This window comes from Tachyglossus aculeatus, chromosome 22 (assembly GCF_015852505.1).
Source record: "Tachyglossus aculeatus isolate mTacAcu1 chromosome 22, mTacAcu1.pri, whole genome shotgun sequence".
NCBI classification, from domain to species: domain Eukaryota; kingdom Metazoa; phylum Chordata; class Mammalia; order Monotremata; family Tachyglossidae; genus Tachyglossus; species Tachyglossus aculeatus.
In genome coordinates, this window is record NC_052087.1 from 49,432,946 (window position 1) to 49,455,493 (window position 22,548).

Consider the following 22,548-nt stretch of genomic DNA (forward strand, 5'->3'; position numbering starts at 1 on the left):
TGTACTAAGCGCTTGAATTACTTATTAAATTATTATTATTATATTATCTTATCATATAATACATATAATGATAAATTATATTATACATATTATAATATAATATTTTATAGTGTTGTTATTATATTATTATATGATACATATAATATGTTATATTATATTTTGTATATGTTATATGATATTATATTATAATATTATATAATATTATAATATAGAATAATATATTATAGGACAATATATTATATATGATGTTATATATTATAGAATATTATATTGATATATATTTTATAATATAATTATTATTATAGTAATTATTATTATTACCAAGGGGGTGAGGCATTGTGATCCAAAGGAGGCCAACTGGATTAGGGTTTACCTGATTTCCAGGCCCCCCCACCCACCCAACCCTCTTTATGAGGTTGAAACAATGGCCCATTGTGCCCACCCCCTGCTCAGGGGGCAGTGTAGACCACAACACACAACACACTTACTCCTCCCCATCACCACCACCACCACCACCACCACCACCACCACCACCGGAGAGAGTCCTCAAGCCACCCAGCTGCCTCCTCCATGCTGGGCTCCTTCCAGGTGAGTCTTAGACTCCCTTCCCCTCTTCGGTCTTCCCTCGTCCTCTCCGAGAATACCGACTCAATCATTCAATCGTACTTATTGAGCGCTTACTGCGCGCAGAGCACTGGACTAAGCGCTCGGGAGAGCTCTCCTCCCACTCCCTTTGGCGCCGCTCTTACTTGCTCCTTCATTCGTCCTCCCATCCCCGCAGCACGTACGTTATATATTCATTCAATACGTATATATTCATTCTTTTAGACTGGGAGCCCACTGTTGGGTAGGGACTGTCTCTATATGTTGCCAACTTGGACTTCCCAAGCGCTTAGTCCAGTGCTCTGCACACAGTAAGCGCTCAATAAATACGATTGATGATGATGATGATTCATTCAATCGTATTTATTGAGCGCTTACTGTGTGCAGAGCACCGGACTAAGCACTTGGGAAGTCCAAGTTGGCGACATTTACTCATTCATTCAATCGTATTTATTGAGCGCTTACTGTGTGCAGAGCACCGGACTAAGCGCTTGGGAAGTCCAAGTTGGCAACATTTATTCATTCATTCAATCGTATTTATTGAGCGCTTACTGTGTGCAGAGCACCGGACTAAGCGCTTGGGAAGTCCAAGTTGGCAACATTTATTCATTCATTCAATCGTATTTATTGAGCGCTTACTGTGTGCAGAGCACCGGACTAAGCGCTTGGGAAGTACAAGTTGGCAACATTTATTCATTCATTCAATCGTATTTATTGAGCGCTTACTGTGTGCAGAGCACTGGACTAAGCGCTTGGGAAGTCCAAGTTGGCAACATTTATTCATTCATTCAATCGTGTTTATTGAGCGCTTAGTGTGTGCCGAGCACTGGACTAAGCACTTGGGAAGTCCAAGTTGGCAACATTATTCATTCATTCAATCATATTTATTGAGCGCTTACTGTGCGCAGAGCACTGGACTAAGCGCTTGGGAAGTCCAAGTTGGCAACATTGATTCATTCATTCAATCGTATTTATTGAGCGCTTACTGTGTGCAGAGCACTGGACTAAGCGCTTGGGAAGTCCAAGTTGGCAACATTTATTCATTCATTCAATCGTGTTTATTGAATGCTTAGTGTGTGCCAAGCACTGGACTAAGCACTTGGGAAGTCCAAGTTGGCAACATTTATTCATTCATTCAATCGTATTTATTGAGCGCTTACTGTGTGCCGAGCACTGGACTAAGCGCTTGGGAAGTCCAAGTTGGCAACATTTATTCATTCATTCAATCGTATTTATTGAGCGCTTACTGTGTGCAGAGCTCTGGACTAAGCGCTTGGGAAGCCCAAGTTGGCAACATTTATTCATTCATTCAATCGTATTTATTGAGCGCTTACTGTGTGCCGAGCACCGGACTAAGCGCTTGGGAAGTCCAAGTTGGCAACATTTATTCATTCATTCAATCGTATTTATTGAGCGCTTACTGCGTGCAGAGCACTGGACTAAGCGCTTGGGAAGTCCAAGTTGGCAACATTCATTCATTCATTCAATCATATTTATTGAGCGCTTACTGTGTGCATAGAGAAGCAGCGTGGCTCAGTGGAAAGAGCCCAGGCTTTGGAGTCAGAGGTCAGGGGTTCAAATCCCGGCTCCGCCACTCGTCAGCTGTGTGACTTTGGGCAAGTCACTTAACTTCTCTGTGCCTCAGTTCCCTCATCTGTAAAATGGGGATTAAGGCTGTGAGCCCCATGTGGGACAACCTGATCACCTTGTAACCTCCCCAGCGCTTAGAACAGTGCTTTGCACATAGTAAGCGCTTAATAAAGGCCATCATCGTCATCATCATCATCACTGGACTAAGCGCTTGGGAAGTCCAAGTTGGCAACATATAGAGACGGTCCCTACCCAACAGCGGGCTCACAGTCTAAAAGAGAAGCAGCGTGATTCAGTGGAAAGAGCCCGGGCTTGGGAGTCGGCGGTCATGGGTTCAAATCCTGGCTCTTCCAATTGTCAGCTGTGTGACTTTGGGCAAGCCACTTCACTTCTCTGGGCTGGGCAATGGCTCAACCTTCTTTTACTCCTCCACTCCCTTTCCCTCTGCTGCTCCTCCATCCCCCCTTTCCTCCTCCCCCTGAAGCAGCGTGGCTTAGTGGAAAGAGCCGGGGCTTTGGAGTCAGAGGTCATGGGTTCAAATCCCGGCTCCACCAAGTGTCAGCTGTGTGACTTTGGGCAAGTCACTTCACTTCTCTGGGCCTCAGTGACCGCATCTGCAAAATGGGGATTAAGACTGTGAACCCCCAGTGGGACAACCTGATCACCTTGAAACTTCCCCAGCGCTTAGAACAGTCCTTTGTACATAGTAAGTGCTTAATAACAATAATAATAATGATGGCATTTGTTAAGCGCTTACTATGTGCAGAGCACTGTTCTAAGCGCTGGGGGGATACAAGGTGATCAAGTTGTCCCACTTGGGGCTCACAGTCTTAATCCCCATTTTACAGATGAGGGAACTGAGGCTCAGAGAAGTTAAGTGACTCGCCCAAGGTCACACAGCAGACATGTGGTGGAGGCGGGATTCGAACCCATGACCTCTGACTCCAAAGCCCGGGCTCTTTCCACTGAGCCATGCTGCTTCTCTGCTTAATAAATCCCATCATTTGGGTAGGGACGGTCTCTCTATGTTGCCAATTTGTACTTCCCAAGCGCTTAGTACAGTGCTCTGCACATAGTAAGCGCTCAGTAAATACGATTGATGATGATCACTATTATTATTATTAATTTTCCCTTCCTTCCCCTCCTCCCCCTGCCCCTTTGGACACTCCACCAGAGGACACAGTGAAACCAAGGCTTTGTCCCCTTTTCAAGGCCCCCAAGGTCACAAGCCGTTAGGAATCGCGCTTTCCCAGAAGTTCCAATGGAATCTCGCTGCCCCCATTCCCCAGGAAAGAGCCCCAAAGTCCCCTGATCTTTGGGGTCCTCCCAGTCAGGATGGAAGGATTGGTTTTTTCACCCCCCACTCCATGTGCCCTAAGATTTCCCCCCGCCCTAAAGGGTAATGGTTCAGTCGAGCTCCCCCCCCCCGGATGGTAAAGACCAACGGCGATTGGCTGAGTGGCCCCCCGCCCCGCCCTCCCGATGATAAAGACCAACGGCGATTGGCTGGGTGGTTCCCCTCCCCCCGCCCCTTCCTCCCGATGATAAAGACCAACGGCGATTGGCTGGGTGGCCCCCGGCCCCTCCCTCCCGATGATAAAGACCAACGGCGATTGGCTGGGTGGTTCCCCCCCACCCCTACCTCCCTATGGTAAAGACCAACGGCGATTGGCTGGGTGCCCCCTCGCCCCTCCCTCCCGATGATAAAGACCAACGGCAATTGGCTGGGTGGTCCCCCCGCCCCTCCCTCCCGAAAGTAAAGACCAACGGCGATTGGCTGGGTGGTCCCCCCGCCCCTCCCTCCCTATGGTAAAGACCAACGGCGATTGGCTGGGTGCCCCCTCTCGTGATGGTAAAGACCAACGGCGATTGGCAGGGTGGTTCCCCCCCTCACCGCCCCTTCTTCCCGATGATAAAGACCAACGGCGATTGGCTGGGTGACCCCGGCCCCTCCCTCCCGATAGTAAAGGTCAACGGCGATTGGCTGGTAGGTCCCCCCGCCCCACCCTCCCGATTATAAAGACCAACGGCAATTGGCTGGATGCCCCCCCCCGCCCCTCCCTCCCTATGGTAAAGACCAACGGCGATTGGCTGGGTGGCCCCCCGCCCCGCCCTCCCTATGGCAAAGACCAACAGCGATTGGCTGGAGGCCCCCCGCCCCGCCCTCCCGATGATAAAGACCAACGGCGATTGGCTGCGTGGCCCCCCCGCCCCTCCCTCCTGATGGCAAAAACCAACGGCGATTGGCTGGGTGCCCCCCCCCGGAAGGTTAAAGGTCAACGGCGATTGGCTGCGTGCCCCCCCCCCCGCTCCTCCCTCCCGTTGGCAAAGACCAACGGCGATTGGCTGGGCGCCCCCCCTCCCGAAGGTCAAAGCTCAACGGCGATTGGCTGCGTGGCCCCCCCCGCCCCTCCCTCCCGATGGCAAAGACCAACGGCGATTGGCTGGGTGCCCCCCCCTCCCGAATGTTGAAGGTCAACGGCGATTGGCTGCGTGGCCCCCCGCCCCTCCCCTCCCGATGGCAATGACGAACGGCGATTGGCTGGGTGGCGGCGAGGCCCCGCCCAATGGGAGGGCGGGAAGCGGCCGGGCCGGCGGCGGGATTGGCCGGCGCCGGGCGCAGGCGCGGTGGCCGCGGGCGCGCGGGGAGGGAGGCGCGCGCGCGGGAGGGTCGGGCGGCGGGCGCCATTTTGTGGAGAGCTCTCTGACGAGGGAACCGTCGCCGTCGCCCGTGAGGTGCGAAGGGGGCCGGGGAGGGAGAACGACAGACCGAACGACCCACCGACCGACAGACCGACCGACTGACCGACGGCTACGGTAGGGGGTTTCCCGTCTTCCCCCGGGGTGGGGGGGGGGGATGGAGGCGGGGCTCCTGAGGCGAGAGGGGGCGGGGCGGGGCTGCTCTTTGTTGAGGAGAAAGCGCGGGGCCCGGGCGGCCTCCTCGCCGCCTCTCCGTCGGGCCTCGTGTCCCTTCACAGAAAAAAGAAACAAAAAACACAAAAAACTGAGGTATTTATTTGAGATAGATATGCATTCACTCCCTCAGTCGTACTTATTGAGCGCTCACTGCGTGCAGAGCGCCGTACTGAGCGCTTGGGAAGTATCAATCAAATCAATCGTATTTATTGAGCGCTTACTGTGTGCAGAGCACTGTGCTAAGCGCTTGGGAAGTACAAAGTGGCAACATATAGAGACGGTCCCCACCCAACAGTGGGCTCACAGTCTAAGAGGGGGAGACAGAGAACAAAACCAAACATACTGACAAAATAAAATAAATAGAATAGATATGTACAAATAAAATAAATAAATAAGTAGAGTAGTAAAAGTTGGCAAGAGACAGTCCCTGCCCAACATTCATTCATTCGGTCGTACTTACTGAGCGCTTGCTATAATAATAATAATAATGGCATTTATTAAGCGCTTACTATGTGCAAAGCACTGTTCTCAGCGCTGGGGAGGTTACAAGGTGATCAGGTTGTCCCACGGGGGGCTCACAGTCTTCATCCCCATTTTACAGATGAGGGAACTGAGGCCCAGAGAAGTGAAGTGACTTGCCCAAAGTCACACAGCCAGCAAGTGGCGGAGCCGGGATTTGAACCCATGACCTCTGACTCCAAAGCCCGGGCTCTTTCCACTGAGCCACGCTGCTTCCCCGTGCTTGCTATGTGCAGAGCCCTGGACTAAGCGCTTGGGAAGCCCAAGTTGGCAGCATCTAGAGATTCATTCATTCAGTCGTACTTATTGAGCGCTTGCTGTGTGCCGAGCACTGGACTAAGCGCTTGGGAAGCCCAAGTTGGCAGCATCTAGAGATTCATTCATTCAATCGTATTTACTGAGCGCTTACTGCGTGCAGAGCACTGGACTAAGCGCTTGGGAAGTCCAAGTTGGCAGCATCTAGAGACGGTCCCTACCCAACATTCACTCATGTTTATTTCAATCAATCAATCGTATTTATTGAGCGCTTACTGTGTGCAGAGCACTGGACTAAGCGCTTGGGAAGCCCAAGTTGGCAGCATCTAGAGATTCATTCATTCAATCGTATTTACTGAGCGCTTACTGCGTGCAGAGCACTGGACTAAGCGCTTGGGAAGTCCAAGTTGGCAGCATCTATAGACGGTCCCTACCCAACATTCACTCATGTTTATTTCAATCAATCAATCAATCGTATTTATTGAGCGCTTACTGTGTGCAGAGCACCGGACTAAGCGCTTGGGAAGCCCAAGTTGGCAGCATCTAGAGATTCATTCATTCAATCGTACTTATTGATCGCCTACTGCGTGCAGAGCACTGGACTAAGCGCTTGGGAAGTCCAAGTTGGCAGCATCTAGAGACGGTCCCTACCCAACATTCACTCATGTGTATTTCACTCAATCAATCAATCAATCGTATTTATTGAGCGCTTACTGTGTGCAGAGCACCGGACTAAGCGCTTGGGAAGTCCAAGTTAGACAGTCCCTACCCAACAGTGGGCTCACAGTCTAAAAGGGGGAGACAGAGAACAAAACCAAACATACTAACAAAATAAAATAAATAGAATAGATATGTACAAGTAAAATAAATAGAGTAATAAATATGTACAAACCCCAGCAGCCTCTTGGGAGTCCTTAATGGGGCAGAGCCCCTTTTCTCCTTACTTAGAAGCACCTGGCATCATTAGGGAAAGGCTTTTTTGTGAGACTGTGGAAATACATGAGCACAAATACCACTATAGTTGTTATTATTATCTCATCTGTAAAATGTTTATTGAGCGCTTACTGTGTGCAGAGTACTGTACTAGGCGCTTGGGAAGTCCAAGTTGGCAGCATCTAGAGACGGTCGCTACCCAACATTCATTCATTCATTCAATCGTATTTATTGAGCGCTTGCTGTGTGCAGAGCACCGGACTAAGCGCTTGGGAAGTCCAAGTTGGCAGCATCTAGAGACGGTCCCTACCCAACATTCATTCATTCATATCTATTGAGCGCTTCCAGTGTGCAGAGCACCGTACTAAGCGCTTGGGAAGTCCAAGTTGGCAGCATATAGAGACGGTCCCTACCCAACATTCATTCAGTCATATTTATTGAGTACTTACTGTGTGCAGAGCACCGGACTAAGCGCTTGGGAAGTCCAAGTTGGCAACATCTAGAGATGGTCCTTACCCAACATTCATTCATTCATTCATATTTATTGAGCGCTTACTGTGTGCAGAGCACTGTACTAAGCACTTGGGAAGTACAAGTTGGCAGCATCTAGAGACAGTCCCTACCCAACATTCATTCATTCATTCAATCGTATTTATTGAGCACTTGCTGTGTGCAGAGCACCGGACTAAGCTCTTGGGAAGTCCAGGTTGGCAGCATCTAGAGATGGTCCCTACCCAACATTCATTCATTCATATTTATTGAGCGCTTCCTGTGTGCAGAGCACCGTATTAAGCGCTTGGGAAGTCCAAGTTGGCAGCATATAGAGACGGTCCCTACCCAACATTCATTCATTCATATTTATTGAGCGCTTACTGTGTGCAGAGCACTGTACTAAGCACTTGGGAAGTCCAAGTTGGCAACATCTAGAGATGGTCCCTACCCAACATTCATTCATTCATATTTATTGAGTACTTACTGTGTGCAGAGCACCGGACTAAGCGCTTGGGAAGTCCAAGTTGGCAGCACATAGAGACGGTCCCTACCCAACATTCATTCATTCATATTTATTGAGTACTTACTGTGTGCAGAGCACCGGACTAAGCGCTTGGGAAGTCCAAGTTGGCAACGTAGAGAGATGGTCCCAACCCAACATTCATTCATTCAATCGTATTTATTGAGCGATTACTGTGTGCAGAGCACCGGACTAAGCGCTTGGGAAGTACAAGTTGGCAGCATATAGAGACAGTCCCTACCCAACATCCATTCAATCGTATTTGAGTGCTTACTGTGTATATATGTATATATGTACATATTTATTACTCTATTTTACTTGTACATATCTATTCTATTTATTTTATTTTGTTAATATGTTTGGTTTTGTTCTCTGTCTCCCCCTTCTAGACTGGGAGCCGACTGTTGGGTAGGGACCGTCTCTATATTGCCAACTTGTACTTCCCAAGCACTTAGTACAGTGCTCTGCACACAGTAAGCACTCAATAAATACGATTGATTGATTGATTGTGCAGAGCACTGGCCTAAGCGCTTGGGAAGTCTAAGTTGGCACCATATAGAGACGGTCCCTACCCAACATTCATTCATTCATTCAATCATTTATTGAGCGCTTACTGTGTGCAGAGCACCGGACTAAGTGCTTGGGAAGTCCAAGTTGGCAGCATATAGAGACAGTCCCTACCCAACATTCATTCATTCAGTCAGTCGTATTTATTGAGCGATTACTGCGTGCAGAGCACCGGACTAAGCGCTTGGGAAGTACAAGCTGGCAGCATCTAGAGACCGTCCCTACCCAACAGCGGGCTCACAGTCTAGAAGGGGGAGACAGACAACAAAACGAAACATATTAACAAGATAAAATAAATAGAATAAATATGTACAAGTAAAATAAATAGAGTAATAAACATGTACAAACATATCTACAGGTGCTGTGGGGAGGGGGAGAGGAAGGAGGGGGCTCAGTCTGGGAAGGCCTCCTGGAGGAGGTGAGCTCTCAGTGCTTCAGCGTTTAGAACAGTGCTTTGCACATAGTAAGCACTTAATAAATGCCATCATTATTATTTCATTCATTCATTCAATCGTATTTATTGAGTGCTTACTTTGTGCAGAGCACTGGACTAAGCGCTTGGGAAGTACAAGTTGACAGCATATAGAGACGGTCCCTACCTAACAGCGGGCTCACAGTCTAGAAGGGGGAGACAGAAAACAAAACAAAACATTAACAAAATAAAATAAATAGAATAAATATGTACAAGTAAAATAAATATTTTAGATATAAAATATAAATATAAATAAATATTATTTATTACTTACTATGTGCAAAGCACTGTTCTAAGTGCCGGGAAGGCTACGGCGTGATGAGGTCCCCCGGAGGGCTCTCCGTCAGTCCCCATTTTACAGTAATGTGCGTATATATATATATGTCTTGTCATCTATGTGGGATGAGACAGAGGGTGCAGGGGAGTGGATCCAGTAATAATAATAATCATAGCATTTATTAAGCGCTTACTATGTGCAAGACTATGTGCTAGACTGTGAGCCCACTGTTGGGTAGGGACCGTCTCTATATGTTGCCAACTTGTACTTCCCAAGCACTTAGTACAGTGCTCTGCACACAGTAAGCTCTCAATAAATACGATTGAATGAATCATCAATCGTATTTATTGAGCGAATTAATTTAATAAATTCATTCATTTAATGAATGAATGCAAGGCACTGTTCTAAGCGCTGGGAGGTTACAAGGTGATCAGGTTGTCCCACATGGGGCTCACAGTCTACATCCCCATTTTACAGATGAGGGAACTGAGGCACAGAGAAGTGAAGTGGCTTGCCCAAAGTCACACAGCTGGCAATCGGCGGAGCCAGGATTTGAACCCATGGCCTCTGACTCCAAAGCCCAGGCTCTTTCCACTGAGCCATGCTGCTTCTCTACCCAATGACCCCTAGAGCCACACAGTTCGACTTTGCATCTGGGGTCATTTCTTGTCCCAGAAAAAAAAAACTTAGGTATTTGTTTAAGAGTGTGTGTGTGTGTGTGTATACATACATACATATATATATACACACACATATATATACATATATATATATATACATATATATATATATGTACACACATGCGCATACATACACACATTAATATGTATGTATATATTATATATGGGTCCCTGGGACCAGGCCGAGGTGCGGATGGAGTTTAAGGATCCTTCCGGGTGTCCTCTCAGTGAGCATGGCCTAGGTACTACTCACAGCACCTGTATATATGTTTGTACATATTTATTACTCTATTTTACTTGTCCATATTTACTATTCTATTTATTTTATTTTGTTAATATGTTTTGTTTTGTTGTCTGTCTCTCCCTTCTAGACTGTGAGCCTGCTGTTGGGTAGGGACCGTCTCTATAATGTTGCCAACTTGTACTTCCCAAGCGCTTAATACAGTGCTCTGCACACAGTAAGCGCTCAATAAATACGATTGAATGAATGAATGAATGTACGTCTTGTTATCTGTGCAGGACAAGACAGAGGGTGCAGGGGAATAGATCCAATGACCCTCCTAGAGCCAGAGTCCGACTTTCCATCAGGGGTCATTTCTCTTCCCAGAAAAAAAAAACTTGGGTATTTGTTTAAGAGTGTGTGTGTGTGTGTACACGTACATATATATGCACACATTAATATGTATGTATATATTATATATGTACGTCTTGTTATCTGTGCGGGACAAGGCAGGGGGTGCAGGGGAATAGATCCAATGACCCCTAGAGCCACAGTTTGACTTTCCATCAGGGATCATTTCTCTTCCCAGAAAAAAAACCTTAGGTATTTGTTTAAATATATGTGTGTGTGTGTTTGTGTGTGTACACATATATATAACACATTAATATGCATATATTATATATGTACATCTTGTTATCTGTGTGGGACAAGACAGAGGGTGCAGGGGAATGGATCCAATGACCCCTAGAGCCACAGTTCGACTTTCCATCGGGTCATTTCTCTTCCCAGAAAAAAAACTTAGGTATTTGTTTATATATATATATACACACACACACATACATTAATATGTATGTTTTTATTATATATGTATGTCTTGTCATCCATATGGGACAAGATAGAGGGTGCAGGGAAATGGATCCAGTAACCCCTAGAGCAACAGTTTGACTTTCCATTATAATAATAATGATGATGGTATTTGTTAAATGCTTACTATGTGCAAAGCACTGTTCTAAGCCCTGGGGAGGTTACAAGGTGATCAAGTCCCACGGGGGGCTCACAGTTTTAATCCCCATTTTACAGATGAGGTAACTGAGGCACGGAGAAGTAAAGTGACTTGCTCAAAGTTACACAGCTGACAGTTGGCGGAGCCGGGATTTGAAGCCCTGACCTCTGACTCCAAAGCCTGTGCTCTTCCAACTGAGCCATGCTGCTTCTCCTTCTTGGGGGTCATTTCTCTTTCCAGAGAAAAAAACTTGGGTATTTATATATATATATATATATCTTGTCATCTATATGGGACAAGACAGAAGATGCAGGGGAGTGAATCCAGTGACCCCTAGAGCAACAATTCGACGATTCTGAGGACCAGACGGGGCCGGCCCATACCTCTGTTTGTCCGTCCCTAGGGGAGAGGACACCTTGCTTTCAATGACGGGGCTTCAGGAAGCTTCCCAAAGGTCCCACCTCCGAGCCTACTCCTTTGCATCTGCAAGGACGGTTCCAGGTCCTCTGGTTCTGCCCTCCCCAAGAGGCCTGGGAGTGTAAGCGCTTAGTACAGTGCTCTGCACATAGTGCTCAGTAAATACGACTGAATGAATGAGGGAGGGGAGGCGGGCTCCCTTCGTCTCTCCCTACCAAGGACACTGCCCAGGATTCCTCCTCACCCGCTGCGGGATCGAAGGGGGATGTCCCAGGAAAAGCGGGACTGAACGGCCACGAGGGTGGAAAGCCCAAAAGTGGGAGGGTGGTGGATGGACCCATCTTGGGCTTGGGCATAGAGAGGTCAGGACTTCTGTTCTTGACCGTGAGCCCGTTCTTGGGTAGGGACTATTTATATGGTATGTATTGCCACTTCCCAAGCGCTCAGTCCGGTGCTCTGTACACAGTAAGCGCTCAATAAATACGATTGAATGGATGGTAGAAACCTCTGTTTCTCTCTCCAGGCCGAGTCGAGATGGTGAAGCTGTTCATCGGCAACCTGCCCCGAGAGGCGACGGAGCAGGAGATCCGCTCCCTGTTCGAGCAGTACGGGAAGGTGCTGGAGTGCGACATCATTAAGAACTATGGCTTCGTGCACATCGAGGACAAGACGGCCGCCGAGGACGCCATCCGCAACCTGCACCACTACAAGCTCCACGGGGTCAACATCAACGTGGAGGCCAGCAAGAACAAGAGCAAGGCCTCCACCAAGCTGCACGTGGGCAACATCAGCCCCACCTGCACCAACATGGAGCTGCGGGCCAAGTTTGAGGAGTACGGCCCCGTCATCGAGTGCGACATCGTGAAGGATTACGCCTTCGTGCACATGGAGCGGGCGGAGGATGCCGTGGAGGCCATCCGGGGGCTGGACAACACAGAGTTTCAAGGTGAACTGGCCCGGGTGGCTGGAATGTGTTGAGGGGGCTAGTTCTAATATGTTGGAGGGGCATCCTCCACGTTAAGGCTAGAAGTCTTGTGCGGAGGGGATGGGAGGTGATAGTTTTAGGCTGGAAAAATATGTTTCCTTGACCATCTGGGGGCCTCCCCCCAACTTACTTCAGGTCCTTCTGATTTTCTGGTACAAAGTCTCTCAGTGACCAAAACTTTGGGCCTCCCTAAAATGCTTGCCCCATTTGATTTGTCCAGTTCACAGCAAGTTCAGCCTTCCCCAGAAGACCGTTTCCCCCGGTGGGTAGGGAAGATGATGTTCAGTGTCTGAACTCCCCTATTTCCTCTAATGATGGGACATTAGTTTTCAGGTGATCAGGAAAGCCTAATGAGGTGGGTTAATTTCCTCCCACACACCCCCAAACCTCCCAGACCCTACAACTCTTCATTCCATTGGCTGATGGCAGGCAGGATAGGTGAGGCTTAATGAGTCTAGGCTTTGCTGCCAGGTCTTTAGGTTTGCCGGGGCCCGTTGCCTCCATCAGTCCCACCTGCACTTTGCTCCTTGCTGTTTTGTTTGGTTGAGGCCCTGTGAATGATGAAAGGTGAGTTGGAAGATACAGTTGGTGGGGAAAACAGATGCCCGGGTCCCTTCAGACTGCTTGAATGAACGAGCTCTTCACGGGCCCCCAATCTGGAGCTCAGCTCAAGCCAAGCCTCGGGAGTTGGGGGGGCTTTCAAACCCAACCTGAAACTCAGCCATGCTCCATGTCACTTCTTGCAGTGGGAGGGGAGGGTTTCCTGAAAGAGCGGGTCTGGGAACCACAAGCCGGGGCCAAGCTTGTGCTCGGGCCTTCCGGAGTGATTGATTCACTGGTCCGGGGCTGTTATTTAGGAGTTTCAAAGTGACCTGGGAGTGAGCGGAGGTAGATGTATTATCGGCATCGTCTTCTGTGGACTCATTCATGTCTAGCTTCACGTCTCCAGTGTGAAACTTACGGGCACGGGCCTTCGTACAGCCGTCGGCCAGGGTAAAGAGAAAATTTCAGTTTATGTCTCCCATGCCAGTCGGGTTCTGCCAAGTCCCGCGGGCTAAATTTAAACCTTTTTTCCTTTTGACTTGGGGTACTTCATTAGGCTTCGACCTTGGCTGTCTTCTGACCCTACGTTTCTGTGCATGGGTGATCTCTCAAGGCTGGGTAGAAGCTGAAATGTGCTTTATCCTAAGGGGATTTGGGGCAGAAGGCAGCGTTGGATCCTGTGCACCCAATGACTCCAGGCACGCGGTTTGGATGCCTCGTGCAGCTTCCTCCCCTCGGGAAGAGCTGATGGAGTTCCTCCCTCCCTGATCCAGGGGAGGAGGGAATCATCAATCAAATCAATAGAGAAGCAGCGAGGCCTAGTGAAAAGATCACGGGCCTGCGAAGTCAGAGGACCTGAGTTCCAATCCCTCCTCCACCACTTGCCCGCTCTGTGACGTTGGGCTCGTCACTTCTCAGTACCTCAGTTTCCTCATCCGTAGAATGAGGAATCGATCCCCGTTCTCCCTTTTAGTTCAACTACTAGCCCCATGTGGGACAGAGACTGTCCAATCTGTAGCTAAACCAGTGCTTAGTTTGGTGCTTAGCACACAGCGAGCGCTTAACAAATGCCACTCTTAGTATTTATTGAGCACCTACTGGATGTAAGGCACTGTACACGAGAAACGGCGTGGCTCAGTGGAAAGAGCCCGGGCTTTGGAGTCAGAGGTCAGGGGTTCAAATCCCGACTCCGCCAATTGTCAGCTGTGTGACTTTGGGCAAGTCACTTCACCTCTCTGGGCCTCAGTTCCCTCATCTGTAAAACGGGGATTAAGACCGTGAGCCCCGCCTTGGGACAACCTGATCACCTTGTAACCTCCCCCAGCGCTTAGAACAGTGCTTTGCACATAGTAAGCGTTTAATAAATGCCATCATTATTATTATTATTGTTACAGGCCAACAAACTGTACAGTTACAGTAGGGAAGCGGCAGGGCCTAGCGGCAAGAGCACGGGCTTGGGGGTCAGGACGTGGATTCTAATCCCCGCTCCGCCACTTGTCTGCTGTGTGACCTTGGGCGAGTCACTTAACTTTTCTGTGCCTCAGTTACTTCATCTGTAAAATGGGGATTAAGACTGTGAGCCCCATGTGGGACAGGGACTGTGTCCAACCTGATTACTTTGTATCTATCCCAGCGCTTTGCACCTAGTAAATGCTTAATGAATACCGTTAATTATTATTACTACAGTAGGATTAGATGACATGAACCCTGCCCTCCCAGGGTTTGCAGTCTAGCAGGGAAAGTAATTTTGTTGACATAATTTACAGGTAGAAGGAAGCAATAGAGTATAAAGATGTGCACGTCAGTGCTTTGGGGATAATAAGTTCTTAAATGCTCAGCGTGGCCTAGTGGATAGGTCACGGACCCGGGAATCAGAAAGACCTGGGTTCTAATCCCGACTCTGCCACTTGTCTGCTGTGTGACCTTGGGCAAGTTACCTAACTCCTCTGTGCCTCAAGTTACCTCATCTGTAAAATGGGGCTTAAGAACGCGAGCCCCTTGTGGGTCACGGACCTCGTCCAACCTCATATCTACCCCAGTGCTTAGTACAGTGCCGGGCACACAGCAAACGCATAACAAATACCACTAAGCAAAAAAAAAAAGTGGTGAAATAGCAGTTGAATGTAGAAGGCGAGGAGATTTGGAATCAAATCCCAACCTTCTTTGGATGCTGCAGTGTGGCCGCAGTGCTGACTTCCAAAGGAGACAGGATGGAGCATTGATCTGTGCTCAAGGGCTGTCGCACCCAGTTTCCACTGCTGCCTCTCTCCTCCCCCGTCTGCCCCGTTGGAAACAGTATGTGGCAATTTGGTCTGCTGGCATTCACGCAAACCCAGTTTGTCAGCCTTGGAAGAACTCTTAAAACCACACATGCACAGAAAAGTCGATGTGGGGGAACTCCTGAAGAAGATGCAACCAGAGAAGCCCCCCTGCCCCAGAGGTTCAAGTGACCATGAGGATAAATGCCCATTTCTTCCTCACCCTTTACCTGATTTAAACCTGGATTCTACTTGCTTACTCTTGTACCCAGCCCTTTGTGATTCCAGGCCCCTTCTCTGAAATTGGAAATTGTCTTTTCTCTCCAATGACTGCAGCGATGCCCTCTTTCTAGTCCAGTGCCAGAAAGAAAAATCTCTTCCTTGGGCCGGTTTTCTGGAAAATGGTGGTAGCCAAGATTCCCTTCAGAAACTCGAAGGCCTGAGAAAAATCTGACGATTTTTAGGTTTCTCCACATGGAGGGGAGTCTTTCATTTCATTCATGTTTCGGATCTTGATCTCCAGAGATTCCCTAGAAAAGCTGACTCTTCATCTGTCAGCCTTAAGGAATTATGGTGAAAAACTCCACTCATTCCTTTAAGATGGAAAAACAGAAGGAAGCTTCACCACCTTTAAAAACTTTTAGATGCAGGAAAACAGATTATCTTTTCATTTATTTTTCATTTGTGCTTTTGCCTTATTACATCATAACCACTGCAAAAAAGGATGGATTTTGCTATTTGGCTCTTTAAACCGCACCCCTTCTCCCCCCTGTAACCTTTTCTCTTTGTAAAGAAAAAGCAGGGACAGAAAAGGCAGAAGGTTAGAGTTTTAAGTGTCGCTGATCTTGCACCAAAATGAGACACTAGTTTGTCGTAATCACCTGGTCTGAACCTCTGGGCCCTGGAGATTTTCAAAGTCCCTTTGCCTAGGGTCTGTAATGGTTTCTAATCTCAAATCATCTTGGATGCTCCTTTTGAACCTCAAACGGGAATGCTGGGAGAAACCTTTTACCAACCATTAAATAATGAAATTCTCCTGCTAGGACTGGGGAGCCGTAGGGCCCCGTCACCATTGGTGTCCCCTTTGAGAATCTCGGGTGAGAGTCGGGGGGTGGAGGTCAGGGGAGCCCAAGTGCCTGTGAGTCGTTCATTCGGCCATATTTATTGGGTGCTTACTGTGTTCGGTGCACTGTACTGAGCGCCGGGGAAAGTACAGTAGAACATTCCCTGCCCACAACGAGCTTACAGTCGCAAAGTTGGTTGGCCATTTTACAGTGACACTGAAAAGGGTACGGGTGGACAAAAAGGATGTGACTCAATTGCCAAAATGTCTTTTGACGTTTTGAATGGGTTCTCCTCCAGTGATCCTTTTTCCTTTAATCCATTCCCTCGTCAGGGTCAGTGCCAGTGCCCGGCGCTGTTCCTGGCCGCCGTTTTGAATCAGGGCTGTTTCTAACAGGACGGTGACGCCTGGGGCCTCCTGTCACCTAGCTCCATCCGCCACGAAGTCCGTTCAAGAGGGAGCAACTGGCCGGTCCCGCGGGGGGAAGGCTCTGTTTGATCTACCCTGAGGGACGTGTCCCCATCTCTCCCCCCCACCCCGCCATCACCAGTCCCACCGGGGCTCCCCAGTTTACCCCTGCTGCCTGTCGGTTGGCTTTGGGCTGTGAGAGAAAGCCTCGACTCAATCTCTAAAGTCCTACCCTGTGTGGGATCCCCTTCCCTTGGAGAGTACCCCTTTCCCGGATTGCCAGTGAGCGGCCTGGATACCCCCGAAGGAGGTCCGTTTCTCTGGGTCGTGGTGCCCCAGGCTGGTCATTTTCCAGAAAGTATGGCCGTGGCGTGTTTGTTTGGACGTCCGGAGACCGCCAGGTAAATGCTGCATTTTGAATCGGTGGATGCGTATATTATCCCCCAGCAACGATTCGGGTTTCTTTCCCAAGTCACACAGCGGGGAGAAGTGCGAAGGTGCCTCGTGGCACGGATCATTGCCTAGCCCCAAGAAATTGGTTTTCTTTCAGGTTCTCTCTATCCCAGATCCTCCACCATCACCTGTCTTCGGGTATTGGGCTTTCCTCCTCGCCCAGGTCTCGGATTTCCCGCCCGGCGGGACATAGGTGCTTGGTATAGGAGAGCGGGTCCTGTCATTCCCAGGATGCTTGCTGAGGGAAGCAGACAGGAGTGGAGGAGCCAAGTGCAATTTCTTTTCTATTCTGTTAGAGTTTTACGGGGCCAGGTGGCAAAAAGTGACTGGGGGAAATTATCGGCCTTGGGGTTTCTAGCGCAGAATGGAAAGGCCGTATATTGCGGGCACTTAGTGTACAGTGCCTTGCCTTCAGTGGGTGCATAGTGAATGCCATTACTACTACAAATACTACTAATAATAATAATGGTGATGATGGTATCTGCTAAGCGCTTACTATGTGCAAAGCACTGTTCTAAGCGCTTGGGGGATACAAGGTGATCGGGTTGTCCCTCGTCGGGCTCACAGTCTTAATCCCCATTTTACAGATGAGGTAACAGGCACGGAGAAGTTAAGTGGCTTGCCCAAGGTCACCCAGCTGGCAAGCGGCGAAGCTGGGATTCGAACCCATGACTTCTGATTCCCAAGCCCGTGCTCTTTCCACTGAGCCATTTTTGCCATTTTTGAAGAATACAGGCTCCGGCCTTAGCCGTGCCCACCAAGCAGCTACTTTCCAAATCTCTTGTAACCAGGGCCCATTCAGCCGGGTGATTTGGAGCCTCGGTGGCGGACTTTTTTGGAAACACCCCCTGCGGCCCAAAGCGGACGCTTCTTTTCTTTCCAGCGACTTTGAGAAAGGGGAAGGAAAGGATAAGAGCCCCCGGCTAACGTGGGGAAGAATGCGGGAATCCGGCCCCTCTTGGGGAAGGAGGAAGTCCCGGCGTGCGGATTCTAATCCTCCAGCTCTCACGGGGCTTAAACTTGCTCCCCCTTTTTCCTCACCCCGATTGAGAGGCGAGAGGAGGTGAAGGAGTGAAGAGGAGGCCCAGGGGGCTCGAGAGCGCATGAGCACGCGGGCCCCCCTCTCCCGGACCCCCCAATTCCCTGGCGATGAAGGGCGGGGCGGGGGGAGGGGACGGGGGCCGTGACTGAGTTATAGCAACCCTTCTCGCGTCTGTTTCTTCAAGGCAAACGAATGCACGTGCAGTTGTCCACCAGCCGGCTTCGGACCGCGCCCGGGATGGGAGACCAGAGCGGCTGCTATCGGTGCGGGAAAGAGGGGCACTGGTCCAAAGAGTGTCCGGTAGATCGTGTGGGCCGCGTGGCGGACTTTACCGAGCAGTATAATGAGCAGTACGGAGCGGTGCGCACGCCCTACACCGTGGGCTACGGGGAGTCAGTGTATTACAGCGACGCGTACGGAGCGCTCGACTACTATAAGCGCTACCGTGTCCGGTCCTATGAGGCGGTGGCGGCGGCGGCGGCGGCCTCCGCGTACAACTACGCAGAGCAGACCATGTCCCAGCTGCCGCAAGTTCAGAACACAGCCATGACCAGCCACCTCACGTCCACCTCGGTCGACCCCTACGATAGACACCTGTTACCGACCTCGGGAGCCGCCGCCGCCACGGCCGCGGTAGCCGCCGCCGCTGCCACTGCCGCCACTGCGGCCTCTTCTTCCTATTACGGGCGGGACCGGAGTCCCCTGCGTCGCGCCGCAGCCGCGGTCCCCACGGTTGGAGCGGGCTACGGTTACGGGCCCGAGAGCGAGCTGTCCCAGGCTTCGGCGGCCGCGCGGAGCTCGTTGTACGACGTGGCCCGCTACGAGCGGGAGCAGTACGCGGACCGGGCGCGGTACTCGGCCTTTTAAAGCTCGAGGTGAGAGCGGGGAGGGTTTGGCCGAGAGGTTGGCTCTAGTCCAGGTGAAGGGGACCGGGGCCCCGGGCCCGGGGGAGGCGGGGGGAGCCGCCGCTGGGGCAGGGCTCAGGGTGGAGATCGTCGGCTTAGGTGGTTTTAGGCGGGGGAGGGCCGTCCTGCCCCGTAGGGGCTGATTTCTCCCCCCTCCCTCCCCTGGAAGCATCACCTTTTCTGAGTTGGGGGGAGAGACCTGCCCCCCCGGATTCCCCAGTTGGATTTGAGAGGTCACCCCGGCTGGTCCGGGTCGGCTAACGACAGCCGGGGAGAGGAGGGCGAAGAGCCTTTTAACTGTGTCTTCAAGGCTCCATAGGCCCCTAAGGACAGCTCGCTGTTAGATTAGGAGCTTTTGACATACAGAGAAACTCCATTCCTTTATCTCGTCCCTTTGGCTGCCAGAGAAAACCCCTGGCTCCTTCGGCTTTTCGGTGCAAAGCCAGACCGCCCCCCGCCCACCCCAGTGTCACCTCCCCACAATAACTGCCTGAAGTTGCACGCTCTGGTGCCACTGTCCCATTCGGGTTGTACCTTTCTGGTGCCACTGTCCCATTCGGGTTGTACCTTTCACCGAAACCTCGAATGCCTGGTTATGTTAGCGGCGTACCATGTCCCCCCTGCACCCGGGTGACTGTCGCTCAGAGCCCGAGGCGGCTACATTCTCGTAATCGTTGAAGACGTTGAGGGAGGAGCAGATTCTGAGTAGCGCCCGAAATCCCACCGGTGATCGCCGTCAGTGAGGGTCCCTCCTGAGTCTGGCCCCACCGATATTCGCCTCCAACTCCCCCTCCTCCCCGCTATTCGGCTCCCCCCAAAATGCCTCAGCCTCCTAAATGTCGTTCCTCGAAGGAATGGGTTGGCAAGAAAAATACCCACAGATCTATTAATTGCCGCGTGGGGTGAGAGGAAAAATAGCACGATGTCACTTTCTAGTCTTTCCCTTTGGCCATGGCTTATCCATCCGGAATTGCACAACGCGTAGAGTGAAACTCCCAGAGAATGGAGGGATTTGCTGTTTGACTTCCAGTGCTCCCAAGTTAGAACTCTCCCAAGTACTTAGGACAGTGCTCTGCACACAGAAAGGGCTTAGGTACCACTGATTGATTTTGACAGAAGAGGGGGAGAGGAGGGAAAGAAGAAGCTTGCTCCTGTGGCAGCAAGGGAAGGGAAACAGTTTTTTATGTGCCCAGGGTGGAGTCTGGAGTGGGTTTTCTTGCCCCCCCACCCCCTAGATATGGGACAAAGGGGATACTGGGCTCCTGAGACCCCACTTTCACGTACCCATTGCTTTGTGTGCTTGTGCGTGCTTGCGTGTGCACTTTTTTCCCTGCAGATCATCACCCGGTGGTGGTGCTGGTGATAGGGTTCTTAGGGTCTTTTAAAGCCTCTTGGTTAGTGACACTGGCTGAAGGAATGGCTTTTTAAAGAAGCTTGCATTCCGGGAAGAAACTCAGATGCACTAAGAAACCCTGGGGTGATGCTATTTTCTGGGGAGGGGCTGACATCACCGGAGGTTGTTAGCCATGCATTCCTCCAGTGGGGATGGAAAATCAGGATCCTGCCCTGGTATAGCTGGATTAAAGAACAGCTCTTCCTTTGAAGCCCTGGGAATAGAGGAAGACCCTACGTTTTGAATTGAAGAGGTACATGGTGTATTTTTTTTTTAATCATTATTTTGGTCATGGATAACTGGACTTCTTTAGCCAAAGACTTCCTGTTTTGACCTGGGAATAACTGCAAAATGAATGTAAAGGGCATTCATGGGAACCGTAGGCTCTAAATCAGGGATCTTCTGGCTCGTAGGTACTGGAGGAATGCAGTTAAACCTCTCCTCGTCAACCCAAATGTGTTTGCTAATTCCTCGAAATGCAGTAACTTGGAACTAAACGACAGTCAGGAAAGTTAGGGCCACAGAGTTCACTTAGAATAAAGACCCCGGCATTCCAGGCTTTTCCTAGGCCCAGGAATTTAGTCTGCACCGCATGATGGAACTTGTCTACTTCATAGGGTTCCTTCTTCCTGACAGGGTTTGCGGCCTGCTTTCAGAGAGAACCATTTGCCTGGCAAAGCAATGGCCAAGAGAGAGTGAGAGAGGTGTTATATTTTTTTTTTCCCCTTCCCAGTAGATTTCCTGATGGTCCGCATCGCTGTGGAATGACCTAGAATAGAGATCTGGTTCAGACTGACTTGGTTTTTTTATTATTATTATTTTGTTTTGTTTTCATTTTGTTTCCCTTGACAAACAGGACCGAACCAGGGCCTTTGTGCCCAGAAACCATCTGCCCTCTTGGCACCGTTTAAACCTGTTGTGTTGTGCTCTCTTCCAGGTAGGATATTTGCAGGCTGAAAACCCTTGGGCTGTGGTCGAACGTGAGAACTCATCCCGCACAGTCCCCTTTCCCAGGATGTGCCCGTTGCTTCATGTTTCAGTAAATGAAGGAGTTTGTGACCAGCTGTGTTCTTTCTTATTTAAGTATTCCCATCCCCCCCACCCCCCTCCCGACAGTAGCTTTCCACTGTTTTTCTTCTTTCATTGTCTTTCCTCTGCCCCGAGTTGCTCTGCCGTGGCAGGGACTGTGGCCTCCCCTGTCCTGAGGACTTTGGGATTCCTCTGACTTCTGTTAGGAATCAACAGCATCTCCTTCCCCTTAACTATGATTCTCAAGTGGCAAGTAGCCCGGTTTCTTTCACCCCCTCCTCCTTTGGCTTTGGACTATAACATTGCCATTAATCTTCTAGGACTTTTTTTTCCTTTTGTTTTTTTGTTTTTGTTTTTTTACATTTGACCTGTGATCGTGTTCCAGCCTAGGCTGAAATTTAGCCTTGTTATGACCTCCCCCCCCCACACACACTCTTTTTGACAAATAAACGTTTCTAACCCTCAAGTATCCTCCAGTTCTATGTACTGTTGTTACTTCAACGTTTGAGGCTTCCTGCTCACCAACTTCTATGCCAGGATACGGTTCCGGCTCCTTCCTGGGGGAACCGAAGAAGACTAAGGATGTCAGGAAGGGGAGGCTGAGGTGAAGACCAGGAATGTATTTGTGATGTGGAAGACTGGGATGGTACTGAGGTAGGTAATAGCTTGGAGAACGGGAAGGGAAGGGGCGGGTGTCTGTCATGGAGCTGGAAGGAGTAGGTCTAGGAGACACCGAGACCTTTGTCACTAACAGTAGCTTGGCCTGTCACAGGCTCTTAAATTAGGCCCGCGACAGATGGCTTCACCTGAAAATGAAAGTGCTCTGTGCTACAAGGGCCCTATCTGGATTGCGGTTGGGAAGGTGCTGTCTTACTCAGAGAAGCTGGATGGTTGGGGAATTTCGCTGGGCAGGGAGCCCCTAAGAGATCCCTCCCTTCCGCCCCTAAAAATCCCCTGGAAACAAAGCCCAGGCTCAGCCAGAACTGGGATTGGTTTGGGCAGGCT

The 22,548-nt window shown here is 50.0% G+C and overlaps 1 protein-coding gene across 4 annotated transcripts; it reads left to right on the forward strand.

The window, feature by feature from the left end:
- The first annotated feature begins 499 nt into the window (after window positions 1-499).
- LOC119943277 (RNA-binding protein 4B) lies at window positions 500-22,012 on the forward strand. 4 transcript variants are annotated; one of them, XM_038764095.1, is made up of 4 exons: window positions 500-588; window positions 11,988-12,410; window positions 18,401-19,091; window positions 21,452-22,012. In XM_038764095.1, the coding sequence occupies exons 2-3, from the start codon at window positions 11,999-12,001 to the stop codon at window positions 19,081-19,083; spliced, it is 1,095 nt and encodes a 364-aa protein (XP_038620023.1). In that variant the 5' UTR covers window positions 500-588; window positions 11,988-11,998; the 3' UTR covers window positions 19,084-19,091; window positions 21,452-22,012. The 4 variants fall into 4 exon arrangements, with proteins under 4 accessions (XP_038620023.1, XP_038620022.1, XP_038620024.1 ...); XM_038764094.1 differs by lacking the exon at window positions 500-588 and adding an exon at window positions 4,916-5,010; XM_038764096.1 differs by lacking the exon at window positions 500-588 and adding an exon at window positions 4,916-5,010 and having other exon boundaries at window positions 18,401-18,479.
- Window positions 22,013-22,548: the final 536 nt, after the last annotated feature.